Source organism: Desmodus rotundus, chromosome 1 (assembly GCF_022682495.2).
Source record: "Desmodus rotundus isolate HL8 chromosome 1, HLdesRot8A.1, whole genome shotgun sequence".
Classification (NCBI taxonomy): domain Eukaryota; kingdom Metazoa; phylum Chordata; class Mammalia; order Chiroptera; family Phyllostomidae; genus Desmodus; species Desmodus rotundus.
In genome coordinates, this window is record NC_071387.1 from 125,344,623 (window position 1) to 125,358,823 (window position 14,201).

Below are 14,201 nucleotides of genomic sequence, written 5' to 3' on the forward strand. Positions count from 1 at the left end.
GCTTTAAAAATTGTTTGTGTGGTTTGAGGCACTAAGCCAACACTCTTGCATTCTGGGTACCTTTTACACCCAGTGTAAAGGTTGGAATGTTTTAAATTAAGACTAGATGCATAACAGCTTATGTAAAATTTGGCATGAATACTCCAAACTTCTGTGTTGGAATAACATATCCCGTTTCTTCAGTGAGTTTTAGCAGTGACTCCATAATCCGAAGGATACTTTAATTTTTATCTAAGCCTGGTTTTTGTAGCTGTGCTTTTAACTTAATTTATAATTACACTTAAAAATAATTTTCTTTGGATATGTAAACATTCAGGCTTTTCTTCCAACTTTGGAGTTTTGTTGTATGAAGTTTGCAGAAAATTAATCCAAGTTTAGGTGTAAAGACTCTTTCCAAAAAATTTGATTGTCATGAGAACCATCATAGGATGTGCTCAGTACATGGTCACATATTCTCCTAACAGTCTGGGGGTGTGCATGTGTGTGTGTGTGGTGTGGCGGGGAGGACTGTTCTCTGCTGGGGCTGGGGGACAGGATGAGGAGGAAGAGGATTAAATCAGTGCTTAAGAATTGAATGGATCAAGCCTGAACTTTGAAGTAGAAATGACCTGGAACCATTCTGGTTTCTTGGGAACCAGAGTTATATTGTGGGCTATTTGGTATTGGTGTGACTTTTTTTCCAAAATGTTTGTCTACACCTTCATCACACTAAAGAACAGCTAAGTGAATTGGTGGCCCCTGTCTAGATATTTCCTAGAATTGGGACCTGTTTATCTACACATGTAAAGAGAACTGATTTGGGAGTTCTGGAATAACAGGGTGGAGCAAGAGTTAACAGTTTCCAAATGTTTGAAAGACATGTAAGAGGGATTAGCTATGTTCTCTGTGTCCTGAAGACACAGAACCGGAGCCAGTGGGTTGAAATATAGGAAAACAGATTCTGGCTCAGTCCAAGAAGTGTCCAACGAGATCATAAACTGGGGGCTGGTGACAGAAAGGGGGCGGAGGGAGGGAAGAGGTTTAGGAATGCCCTTCTAATGTAGGTTGTCAGGAGGACACAAACGGGATTGGACACGGGATTCCTGCAGTGGCCTGGAAGTAGACATTGAATTAGATCAGCGATATTCAACCAGTGTTAAAAATGATAGCAGCCAACACAATAGCTGTTTGGTATGGATGAATCAAAATTATACCTATTTTTTGGCATATCAGCAAAAATATTTTTTTTTTGATGTACAGCATAATTTTAGTAATTAGTTTATTTGTGCCATGAGATAAAAAAGGTTGAAAATGCTAGATTAGATGAACATTGGACACTGAACTTGACATTGGACTAAGTTCCATTGCTGCCAAGCCATTTTGTGCTTTTTAGGACATATTACATCCCCTGAAAAGTGGAGACACCTGGCATTCGAAGGGGAATCCATTAGTTCAGGCTCCCTGAGGGCTTACTGTCTTCAGTCTCTGCAAGTCCTCCTGCAGTTGCAGCCTCTCTGTTACAACACCAGTGTCTCTCTCCATGCAGGGGCATCTTCATCAACATCCACACATGCCTTGTTATTACCTGTCTTAAAAAGCAAATGAAAAACCAGATTCCTCCATGCAAAGAAGCCTTCCAGCTCTAGGCCCACTGCTCTCTCCATTCTGGTGGCACTCCCTAAGGAGCTGTCTCCGCCTGCGTCCTGCCCTGCTCACTGCCCTTCCTCATCCCCCCACTCCCCCAAACTGTCTCTGTTAAAGTCACCAGAGACCTGCATTCTAACAGATGTGTGGGCTCCCTGCTCCTCCTCTTACTGAGGGTCAGCAGCATTCTGCATGGTTCATCCTTCCCTCTTCTTAAAACACTTTCTTGATGTGCCTTCAAGGGTGTCACACCCACTTTTCCCCACGTGCCATCTGTAACTCCTTCCTCTGGACTCTTGGACGGAGGTGGCCCAGGGCCCAGTCCTGGCCTTCCTCTCCCCACTCTCACAGCCTCGGATCTTCACCGGGCTTGGGCTGTTAAAAAAAGGAGGGGTGCTAGGTCTTAATTTGAGTTTAATTAATTCAGAGTCTCTGAAGATTCATGGGCGTCAGCTTGTTTTTTGTTATGTGGGGATGCTAATGTGCAGCCAAGACTGGTGATCTGGTGATTTCACCTAAGCTCACGGAATAAATACCCAATGCTAGCGCATGACTCCCAAATTAAAGTAAGTGACACATCTTTTCCACACTCTGGACCTGACTGTTCTGTTGTTTATTTTAATTTCCTATAGGAACAGGCATTTCGATTTCTGCCTTGCCGTCCCAACCTGCTCCTTCCCTGGGTCTGCCTTTCTCAGCTTTTCTCCATCTACACATTTCTATATGTAGCTCTCAGCTTAAAAGCCTAGATGACATCTTGCGTCCTCCTTCCCTTGACACTCCACAGCTCATCCAACAGCTGGTCTTGTCCATTGTCCTTCCAAATATCACTGTCTCACATCCCTCCACTTCTACTACCACCATTTCTCTTCTCAACAACCCGGCAACTTCTTTGCTCTTGCCTGCCCCCTCACCACTTCTGCTCATGTTGTCGGAGTCCTCTTACAAAACTCACCAGACCATGTCATTCCCTTGCTTCAAACTCCCCTGTCCCCTCCCATGGTGACTAATAAAGCCCGCCTTTCTTACCATGAGCTAAAGGACCCCCTTGCATGGCCCTGGCCCAACTCTCCGACTTCATCTCTTACACCTCCTGCTTTCCCCACTGCTGTCAGACCACACTGACTGCCTTGCTGTGCCTGAAACTTGCCAACCTGGCTCCTACCCCAGAGCCTTTGCACCCACCCCTCCATCTGCCCGGAAGGCCCCCCGCTAAGGCATGTCCCTTGGCTCTCTCCCTCTTTTCAGCTTTCTGCTCAGGTGTCACCCCAGGAGAAGGCCTCTCCAAAATGCTCCCTTTTCTTCTAGTTTATTCCCTTCCACCCTCACATAGCATTTGTCACTGTTTGACATTCTGTTTTCTGGCTCTTTTACTAGAACCTCGTCGCTGCTCTGCCCCCTGCACTGTTAACAATGCCATACGTCATAGATACCAATAATAACAGAGTGCCACTCCTTCAGGCCTGATCCCAGAACCTTATGTTTTGTCACTTCTGTGGCCCTCGGTTCCCTTTCCAGCCCCTCAGCAGACCATGCTGCCGTATCCAGGATCTACTGCTAAGCTTCTCTCAGAACCTAGGCTCTTACTCTCCTGCCTCCCATTTGACCCCTGCCTGGTCATGGATGACTCCAGAAATACAGAGGAATGGGAAGGAGTAGAGCAGCATCCGGCCTTCTAGTGATGCTGGATGGACACCTTCCAGTTCTTTCTTGACTGCTTGCTTAGTGCGAGTCCATACTGCTCCCATTTTCTACACACAGATTTTCCTTGGCAGTCCACTCTCTGGATTTTCTCCTTCTTTTCTCTGCTCCTTCTCAGTCACCTTCCTCTTTTTTATCCCTCTATTAAAGGTTGGTATTTCTGTCCTGGCCAGGTGGCTCGGTTGGTTGGAGCATCGTCCCATCACCAAAAGATTGCATGTTCAACCCCCAATCTGGGTGCATACAAGAGGCAACCAATCAATGTTTCTCTTTTGCATCGATGTCTTTCTCTCTCACTCTCTTGCTCTCCCTTTCTCTTCCCCCTCCCTCCGTCTCTTTCCTCAAATCAATAAAAGCATGTCCTCACCAAGGAAAGGTTGCTTTTTCTTAGGACTCTGGGTTCTCTGCTTTTCTCTCTCCTTTGGTGATCCTATCCATTCCCAGGGCTTCACATTCTCACATGGCAATGAGTTCCAAATTTATAGTTCAAGTCCGACCTCCTGTCAAAATTCTAGACCTGTATGTCCAGCTGTAAAGGGTTCATCAGTACTTGGATAGCTCACAGGCAACTCAAATTCAATATGCAGTCAGCTGAAGTTAACCTCTCTCCCAGTTTTCCCCTCAGTGAATGATCTAGTTGGCCACCCAGAAACCTGGGAGGCATCTTCCTCTACCTCAGCCCTGTACCCAATCAATTGCCAATATTATCAGTTCTCCCCTGAAATGGCTAGAGAATCTATATACTGCTTGTCATGGTTTTCTGCCACCAGCTATGACCAAGACACCACCGCCACGTCTTACCTAGATTATATCAAGGACAGTTCACATGCCACATGCCCCTTATTCCCACCCCCTCACCAGTCTGGCTTTCTGTGCTGCTGTTGGTCTTTGTAAGATATCTACCTGATTGTCATCCCTTGGTTAAGATGTCTTATTGGAGTTTTGATAAAGTCTAAATTTTAAACAGGGCTTATAAGATTTTTAACAGCCTATTTTCAAAGTGACTGTACTTGTTGGAGTCTCCTGGAACTCTCCGTCTCCCTCACTTCACACCCCCACCACACCGCCCTAAGGCATCACGTGCTGCCTCTGGCCCCCTTGTTTATTAAACCTAGGAGCCGCCATCGGGCACAGTAAGGCCCAGTAAATATGTGTTGAGTGAATGCGGGAAAACAGTGGCCCTGGATTGTAGCGGTCAGTGCCCTTGAATTCTGATTTAATTTGCCTGAAAAATGTAAAGGCCTCCAAAGTCAAAAATTTTTGTTTTGTGGTGTGGTCCTGTGTGTATGTCTTTCTCCACTCTGTAGTTGCCAGGGGCTTATTAAAAATGAAACTAAAAAAAGTATGTGGGATTCTGCCAGCAATCACTTTCAATCTGTGCTAGCTGAATGGCCTTTGAGTTCTGAGCTCAGGAGGCTGCCAGACAGGACTTGGAACCAAACAACCAGTGTGACCCAGTGGAGAGCAGGGAGGCAGGCTGGCTGCATCGGCCTCTGCCGGGAACTTCTTCAGCGTGACCATGTGCAAGCCAGGATCCAAGTGTCTGAGACCTGTTGTGACTTGTCTGAACTGTTCATGAAATTGTCAAACCTGTTTAGGAAGAAGGCTTGAACACAGGAGTGTGTTTGGGTCTTGAGCAGTAAATCTTACTTAAAAGAAATAGACAAAAACTTAATTAACTGTTGGTCTCAGTTGTAATGAATCTAAAGAAGAATAGGGAAAGCTTTTTCCTTTAGAAGATCCAGGTCAGAATTTAAACGTCACCGCCAGGGCTGCGAGATGCTGGGTGAGGTTTCCCAGCCTCCCACCTCCCAGACGCCGATCTGCAGCGCCTTCCCAACAGGGATCAGAGGGGCCGCACAGTCAGTGCTGAGTCAGGAGGACAGCAAGAAGGGAATGACACACTTCCTGCCCTAACTCCTAGGGAGTTTTTATGATTTTTCTGTTTTGCTTTGAAGATTCCCTAAAAAGTCAGAAGATTGCCCTGGCCACCTCTTGATCAGCAGCCTCCATTTATTTTTGTGATCTCAGAGGATGTACACGCTGCTATACATTCTCGTGACTCGCAGATTTCTCAAAACCTTTTTCTTGCTACAAAAGTATATATAGTGTATTTATCAACTACAGTTTGAGAAAGGAAAGAAAGAAAGAAAGAAAGAAAGAAAGAAAGAAAGAAAGAAAGAAAGAAAGAAAGAAAGAAGCTTCTTAATTTCACCACCCAGGGAAAACAAAACAAAACAAAACATCGTGCATATATCACACGAGGCCTTTATTCGTATGCCTGTAATTTTGCCTCTATAAAAATTATATACTACTTACTATAATTCCTGTGCTTTTTTATATTGCTTTGTAGCCTTTGTGAAGCATTCTTGTGTTATTAACTATTCCACAGGTCATTTTAAAAGACTGTCTTGCATGCCCCTAGATAGATGTGCCATAATTCACTGAACCAATCCCCCATTTGGATCGTTCCGCTGTTATGTTTCCACCGTTGGCATAACAACACACAGCTCGCTTGAACTACAGCTGTCTGCACTTGTCTCTGTTTCACTGGATATATTCTTAGAAGTGGTTCAAAGAACATGTGGAGTTTTGAGGTTTTGATCTTGATTGCCACTTTGCCTTCCAGACATTTTACCTGTTTTACATTCCCACCATATAATATACACTTCTCTCCACGTCCTATATGGTCCTTTCCTGTTCTGGTCTTTGCCTAATTTCCGACTCCTGCTCGTACCCTTCTTTCCTGTGCTTCCAACACTGCAGCCACATTGGCCCTTTCTCTGCTCCTTTCCCTGGAGCGTGTCAGTCTTGTTCTGTCTCAGGCTGGAGTGCCTGCTCTTCCTCTGGTTTCAGTGCCACCTCTACCAGAGTGGCCTCCCTCAGAATCCCCTGTTCCTGTCCATCCTATCAGCGCTCGTGATCTGTCCTCTATTTATTTCTGTGTTTACTTGGCTGCCATCTCTTTCTCCCTGAATGTCAGTTTTGTGGGACAGGAGACCTCATGTTTTATTTCCCACCGCGTCCCCAGCTGGTAAGCCAGCGCCTCCCATGCAGTAGGTACTGGATAAATGCAGCGCCTCCCATGCAGTAGGTACTGGGTAAATGCAGGCTGGCTGATTGTGTTGAACGAGAGAACTCACCCATCACCTAGGGGCAGGCAGTGTAATGTGTATAGCATCGCTGTCCCTTGGAGTACACTTGGAGTACACATGCTAAATGCTGTGAGAAAGCTTCCAAGTGACAGAGGGAGACAGAGGGGTGGGAGCTGGCATCTGGCTACGACAAGCCACGTGTGAGCTGAGCCTTGGGAGACTGGCCGTGTTTTATAGCTCATGGTGGTGGGAAGGACCTGGGAGGCCAAGGAAAGCAAGAGTGCAGAGGCCCGGAGGTGGGTGGGCAGGACTGAGACCACCTTCAATCCCATGCAGTTGGGAAGCATCACACATTCCTCATCAGAGTGACATGGTGAAGTGTGGACCAGACAGGAAAGTACTTTTTAAACTCGATTCTAGGCACAGATGGTGACGTGATGGTAATAGACCTGTGCTTTCGGGAGGTGCACTATGAGGGCAACTAAGTGAAAGGAGCAGTAAGTACAGGTGATGAATAGGGCCGGAATGGGGCTGAAACGGGGGGAAGGGGCATTGCGGGGGTGTGGGGGAATATGGGAACTTGGTGGCTGGGGGGAGGTGGGGTGCTGGGATAGGGTGGGGGAGTGAGGTACATGATGACACTGAGGTGCCAAGTCTGAGTGACTGATGGGAAGGTGAGGTATGGAGCCCCAGAAGAGAGGCTGTTTGGGGTAAGGAAATGTATGAATTTGGTATTAGCCTGCCCTTTTGCTATATGAGGAGCGTTTTCTTGATTAAACTAGCCCACATGCCCTCCTTGTCCCAAAGGGCCCCCAGATAGGGGACTCTGGGCCCCTGTGGCCCCCTGCTCATCTGTAACAGTAGCACTGCTTAGTGGGGAGGGAATGCAGAGCTCTGACGCCTCTCCAGGGGACGAGAGGTGGTAGGCTGGCAATGCCTGCTCCCGCCACATGTAGAAGGAGACTGTTTGATGTCAGCTTGTCCTGATGTAAATTTGTTCCGTTGTTGGGTGGAGGAGGATGGGACGGAGGACAGGTGCTTACTGTTGGGTACAGGAGCAGGGGGGCACTGGGTGCCAATGGGGTAAGACGAAGAAGGTGGGTGGCACGATGCCCTTCTACAAATTGTCAGGACTGCTATGTGTTTTCCCTGGGGAGGGGGGGAATCAAAGAGAAACTTTACTCAAGACATGGTGTAATTTTTTCTTGCTCTTGAAATTTAAAAGTTTCTGGAAGTTGTGTTTTCAAATTCAAGTTTGAAAATAACCACATGGGTAAAAGACAAAATGACAAAGCCTGTGTCCTCTAAAGAGGGAACAGAGAGTAGAACTGCTTTGCTGGAACTCTCTGGAAAGCTGTCTTTTCCAGAAACCACCCTCTGCTACCGTTAAAGCAAAGGGTTTGACAGAATATAAATGGAAATGAGGGTAGGAGACCACAGATAAGGAGCCAGCAGTGCTTGGTGGATGGGTGACCTTCCAAACCAAGAGAAGAACTAGTGATACAGGGTGACAGGGTGGTGATGGAATCCAGAGAGGTTAGACAGAAAAGTGATCAGATTTGGCAGTGGAGGGAGTGTGAGGAATTCAGCTTGGGAAATATCATATGTTGCATATTAACTGGAAATTCTAGAAATTTATGGAGACATTTACTCTGAATTGGAGAGTTTTTCTTGGCGAACTGAGACTTTAATTAGTTTAATACTTTACTACGAGGGATCATGTTCCGTTTCACATGAAGGTTTGCGATGGAAGAATGCTATAAAATGTCAAGACTGTGTTTATACTCAGGTCCGGAGAAAACAAACCATATTCGAGCGCCCCGCACACTTACTGCAGCAGAGGCTCGGTGTCTCTTTGCTTTGTAAATGCTGATTTAGTGTTTTCATTGGTGGTGTAAGTGTGAAGAGGGATTTGAGCCTGCATCAGAGAAGGCAGACTTAAAAGCCCATTCTGAAGTCCTGAGCCCCCCGCTCTCACCGCAGCTGCGTGTTTAAGCAGCCAGCCCAGGGATTTGGGCATGCCTCCAGCCTCGCCGGGCTGCCTCGTTCTCCTTGCTGTGAAATGAGGTTAGATGGTATCAGAGGTCTTGCCAATGCTGCAGTTAGGTGATTCTAAGAGAGAAAAGAGAAAGACAGTCTTTGTTTGTTGAGTCATATTTATAAAATTTATACCTAAAACACAGAAACACGTACTATATGGTGGAAAGGTCTGCCTTCCCACACTTCCTTTCTGTGCAGGCTGTCAGGGGGAGGCCATGAGTGACAGCTGAAATGATGACAGACTTGAGAACTCTGCACCCCAGACCTGTCCTTGATGCCAGCACTGGCCCCCAGCAGCTCTGTTCACACCATTTAACTGACTGCTCTGCTGGGCCTTGAAGAGGGGGTTGCCAGGTGTCCTTTTTATTTTCCAGACAGTTCCACATTTGTGCTTTCTGTCTGCTAAACCAAGGACGTGTTCATGATATGAAGAGAAAAAGGCCAACACATTTAGAGTGAGACATACCTACATTCATATCCTGGCACTGCACTGAACAGGTGTGTTAAATTTATGGAGCTCAGTTTGCTCACCTGTAACCAGCGGGCAATAGAGCCCACCTCCCAGGGTTTTGGTGAGAACTGAGCAAATGCAGGGAAAGCGCCATGCCCGCTGCCCAGGTTCCAGCAGGTGCTCAGCCAGTGGGGCTTCGCCACCCTTGTCTAGGTGTGAACCGTGCACTTTTCTGCCAGTGCGACTCCTCCTTGGGCCAGAGAGGGTAAGTCTGACCACCCGCCCTCGGTGATAATATCTGTAAAAGGCTTCTGGAGCACCTTGCCAACCTCAGGCAGTCCCCTGGAATAATTTTCCCTCAGCCCGTCTTCTTTCCCACTTTACCAATGAGCCCTTATTCCTTGAAGAAGAGGAGAGGGACAACGAGAAGCTGAATCAGGAGGAGGCTGTGGTTGAGCCATGGTTTTAGGGAGGCCCTTAAAAGAGTTAAAGTGGCTGAGAACAACCCAGAAGAGGAGGGTGCAGAGAGAATGGATGGGGAATGGCAGGGAGTGGGGTTGAACAGAAAGAAAATACCACCACTCCTGGCAACCACCAAGTCTTGCACTAGGGAGTGCAGAGTATCTTGGGAATGCCAAAGCGCAAAGTTCAAGGTGTTTTGTAGATGTTTCCAGTTCTGTCTCTGAGGCTATAGAATCGGATGAAATAAACAAATGAAGGTATCTTTTTCATGCAGGCGCATTTTATTATTCTTGTGCTGATTTTGTTGAATGTGTTGCCGATAAGGATGTGGGCTGCTGTAAAGAAAATGTTTTTCTTGGGGTATGCAATAAGCAGTGGATGAAGCTAGGCCAGAGGGAAAGTGTGTGCTCTGGAGATTATTCTGGGAAGGTAGGGCCTAGGTCTTCTGGTTCCTCTTCCCAGCCTGGCCTCATCGTACAGAGCCCTGTTGAATGTGCTGCTTAACCTCTTTTGCTCTGTCAGTGTCTGGAAATTGGGATTACAACCCACTTTCATCAGGTGTGGAGACGGTGGAATGATTTAAGTGGTAGTGCCTCTCTGGGAGATGCCTAGATAACATGGAGATAGCCCACTCAGGAAGAGGAAGATCCGGTTTTCTAAGAGCCACTGTCATGTGGTTGCAGATGGGTGGAAAGGGAATATCAGATAAGATGGGCCCAGACTTCCCTAGTGAAGGCTCTGCCAGTATCTTGGTGAAGCTCTGAGTGCCTCTATCACAGGCAATGCCATTTGTACTCCCTGGGGCACCCTGCTTCAGAGCTGGGCTTGCCAGAAAAAGATGGAGGGCCATGTTTATCCCTGAGCACAAGCTGCCTTAACAAAGCTGGATCTGGACAGATTCTTTTGTCACTGGGCCACCGGGTGGGGTTTCTAGGGCCTGAATCCCTGGTGCCTCCTCTCCTCTCCCTGCCTCAGAGCACGGGTGATGCTGCTGCATTGGGCCACCATCACAACTGTCGATCCTTGCAGCTACTGGGAGGGTCCTAATTTGCAAGTCCCTGGGAAGCACAGAAGAGCTGTGTTCATATCTACAAAGGCAATCAAAGAGAGTTAGATATTTTTTTTTACAGAAGGCTGTTCTGTGAGTTTTAACTGCTCCACAAATCCTCTCTGATCTTTGGCCCCTGACTATGATTCTTCTTTCTTCCCAAATGAAGTAGGATGACCAGAATATATAATTACAACTGCTGGGATGGCTTAAAACAGCAAACTTTGAGTAAATCTGAGCATGTAAGACCTGGACAGGATGTCTTAAGGAAATGGATCCCCTGACTTATTGTTGCCCATCCAGATGTGTTGCTTCCTACTCTCCCATTGTTGGAGAGCTCTCTGCAAAATCAGGAATTGGTCCTGCTGGGTGTGGAGGTGCCCAGCTGATACAGGGGGCTGTGATGCTTGCAGCATTCTGTGCCCTTGCCTGGTGTCAGGAGCGTGCTGGTGCCTCCCTGACAGTGCCTGGAGCATGTGTGAGGGTGCTGCCACTGTGCTGGCAGTTGTTTTTATGTGATGCCATGTGACTTCCTCCAGCCTTCGCTTCCCACAGCCTCACTGTGCCGCTCCTTCTTCTATCGGTAGTGGACAGAGTGGTTTCTGAGCCGCCTAGCCATGCAGCTACCACTTGGGCCACATTTTAAGGAAACGTGAGAGACCAGTCCCTCTGTTTAGATGTAGCATTTCTGCTTTTTACACTTTGTAATTTACCCTCAGAATTGCTACTGAGTCAGGGTTTGGGAAGTACTGGTGCTTTAGAAACCTGCTCTTCCAGCCCCAGCCCTTGTGGCTCAGTTGAATGGGTGTCCTCCTGCAAACCAAAAGGTCGTCGGTTTGATTCCAGGTCAGGACACATGCCAGGGTTGCAGGTTCGGTCCCCAGTCAGGGCACATATGAGAGGCAACCAATTGATGTTTCTCTCTCACATCAATGTTTCTCTCCCTCTCCTTCCTGCCTTCCCCTCTCTCAAAAATCTAAAATAATAAAATTAAAAAACAAAAAGGAAAGAGAATACTCCTCCTGCACTTCCAGGAGGAGTATTCTCTTGGTATCTTCTTTGACCCTTAGTCCCTGATGAATACATAGCATCAAGGGGCCAGTCAGAATTTGGGAAGATGACACAAAGAAATGCAAAAGGATGGATTCTAAATGTAATCACATGATAATGGAGGCTAAAGAAAACAGGAAGTGTATAATATGCTTGTAAGTTGGTGTGGATTCAGTGTGTTTCAGCCTCCTGTCCGGAATGGTTAGTGGTAGGCGTTAGTGCCGGTCAACAGCAAGGTTCGTTGGCATTTGAGCGCGCTCTGCGTTTGCTTCACATGGTTCTCTGCATCCTGACAGCAGTTCTCTGAGGTAGATGCTGTAATTCTCACTTACAGAGAATAAAGTTTCCGGGAGAGGTACAGTAACTTACAAGTCTCCAAAACCAGGGAGCACCACCGCGGCGGCACGTGAGCCACGCCTACTAGCCTCCAGAGCACTTGACTATTACGTTTCAGTTGCTATCTTTCTTTTTGTTGCCGAGTACCTTTTAGATTCAAGACAAAGTGTTATTGCTTCAAGAGCATAAAAATAAAATCAAGAAACTTAGCAGGTAGTAGAAGATAGGTAGATAAGTCACCAAAGATAATATAAGGACCACTGTGATTAGGTACCCAGAAAGTGTTACCAAGAAAGCACCAGGGGATCCTCAGAAAGAGGCTTCATAGAGGTGGTGCACTTGAAGTGCACCAGGTGGAACCGGCAGAGTCTCGCGTGTGGGGGTGCAGAGGGAAAGACTTGTGGGTGGAGACGACTGTCAAAGCACCAGTAAACAAATAAGCCGGTAAAGGACTATTCGTGTATATGCATATATCTGTGTGTTCGTATGTACATACTGTGTGTCTGGGTATAGGCATGTGCACATTTTTAATAAAAACCTTATATTCTCTTCAAAAGCAAAAGACTAATGATTTTAAGTAGCAACATTGCCCAAACTCTTTTCTCTAGTTTTCCAGAGAACGAGAACACCTCCAAGCAGTACTTAACTATGAATAGACTTTCATGTTTATACTGGCCAGGTAGGAATGAGGTGTTTTTTGATTTTCTTTTTTCCAGGCATCTCTGATTGGTGCTGCTCCCTTTTTTAAAGTATGCGCTCCTCTTTTCTAGCATGTTGAAACATTAGACTTCCTGTTTCTGCTTGATTTTGAAAATATCTCCTGTTCGCCTCTCACAGATAATCCCTGTGTTCCTATGTAGCCGTAGTTTACAGGTAGCAAGTGCAGGCAGCAACCAGTCCATCCCCATTGGGATGTGGAGACCTCTCTGGATTCAAAATTAAAGGCTTCTTAATGCATTCCACTACAGGTGACGAAACCCAGCTCCCAGAATAACAAGCAAGACAACTTTTAAAGTGACTGTTGTTGACCAGTGTCTCTGTGCATTTGTTTGGAAAGCTCATGGTAGGTTTTTCAAAAGGACAGTATAGATTCTTTTGAATTATTCTCAAGGAGGACTGACTCTTCCTGAAGGTGATACAGATGCCAGATGCCATAGAGAACGTACCAACAAGGGTGGCTGTGCATTTTCCTCCCGTCTGGGTGACTCTGCCAAGACTCTGAAGCTGTCCTGATCGATACAGGGAGAAAATGCTGAAACTAGGTGAGTCAAAGCTGCCCTCAGACTAACCTGGGTGTAAGGTCCGTGTTGGAATCCAGTGGAATGGTCAGATGACTAAGTAACCTGGTGTTGCCGTCTCCGAGGGAATGACTTCTGGTCGCAGCTTTAAAGTGGTTGTGTTCAACAAATCACGGCTTTTCTCTCGCTGTGACTCTGGGTGTGGAGAACTGGCGTTGAGCTGAGGGGGTTTGACTACTGTTGGTGAAAAAATGGCACCTAAATTTGCATGGGGACGGTTTCATTAGTAGACAAATGAAGGCTTGAAGTGTTTCAGAAATGGGGCTCCGAAAAGATTGGATAGCTTTTTCACGTAAAGTTTCTTGTTTTTACAATTTCTGTGAGCTTTATTGACTCTAAGACATCTCTGACTCCCAGTGGTCTGGTAGTGGCAGCGGCACCATGGGATGGCCTGCGGACACGCGGATGTTTACTTCTGTTCTCCCAGCGTGTAGGTGTTTGTCACAATATCCCTGCTACCACTTCCTCTAACAGCCAATGAGCAACTTTATCCTATATGTAAGCCCTTTTGTACTTTTAAAATACACTTTAGGCTTATTTTCAGCCTATTTAATGCTTCTACACGTCGACTTAATTTTATTTTTAAGGTAAATTGGAAAAGTTTTTGAGGGTTGAAATAAAGAGGGAATTTTCAGTAGTCCTTAAATTTATATTTACACAATGTTCTTCAAGTTTATGTATAATTTTTGTTGAAACTGATTTAGAATTTTTCTGCTCCGAAAACTTTCTGGAGCTCTGCTTGAATGCTAGGAAGGAACTAAAAAATTGGAAGACATAGGTGGGTGTTAATATATGTAGTTTCTTGGCTCATTAAATGAAAGCTTGGCAACCAGTGCGACTTCCTAGAGCCGTGACTTTTTCTGTGACGTGGGATGTGGTCACTGGCACATCATTTATGTCAAGTGTACATTTGCCTCCCAGATGCCCAGAGCTGTGCATGTGATTCTCTGTCAGCTTTCTTTGTATATGTGTATACAGGCATATTCTATCCGATGTATAAAAGTGGTTATATGTCTGTGGCTATATATCATGGCATATATAAGGTTGGGATCAGAGCCAGGTTTGGTTGGGAAGGTTTTATGGAAGAAGTGAGTTTT

At 46.2% G+C, this 14,201-nt stretch overlaps 1 protein-coding gene across 2 annotated transcripts in view; it reads left to right on the forward strand.

Moving 5' to 3' along the window:
• Positions 1–14,201, forward strand: part of TNFAIP8 (TNF alpha induced protein 8) — a 111,981-nt gene that overhangs the window by 42,148 nt on the left and 55,632 nt on the right. The window contains exon 2 of one of the 2 annotated variants that reach the window (XM_024571558.4): positions 12,775–13,068. The exons of the other annotated variant lie outside the window; for it this stretch is intronic. Within the exon in view, the coding sequence (XP_024427326.1) occupies positions 13,056–13,068 (13 nt within the window). The 5' untranslated portion in view covers positions 12,775–13,055. The remainder of the gene's footprint in view (positions 1–12,774; positions 13,069–14,201) is intronic. 2 annotated transcript variants of the gene reach the window in all.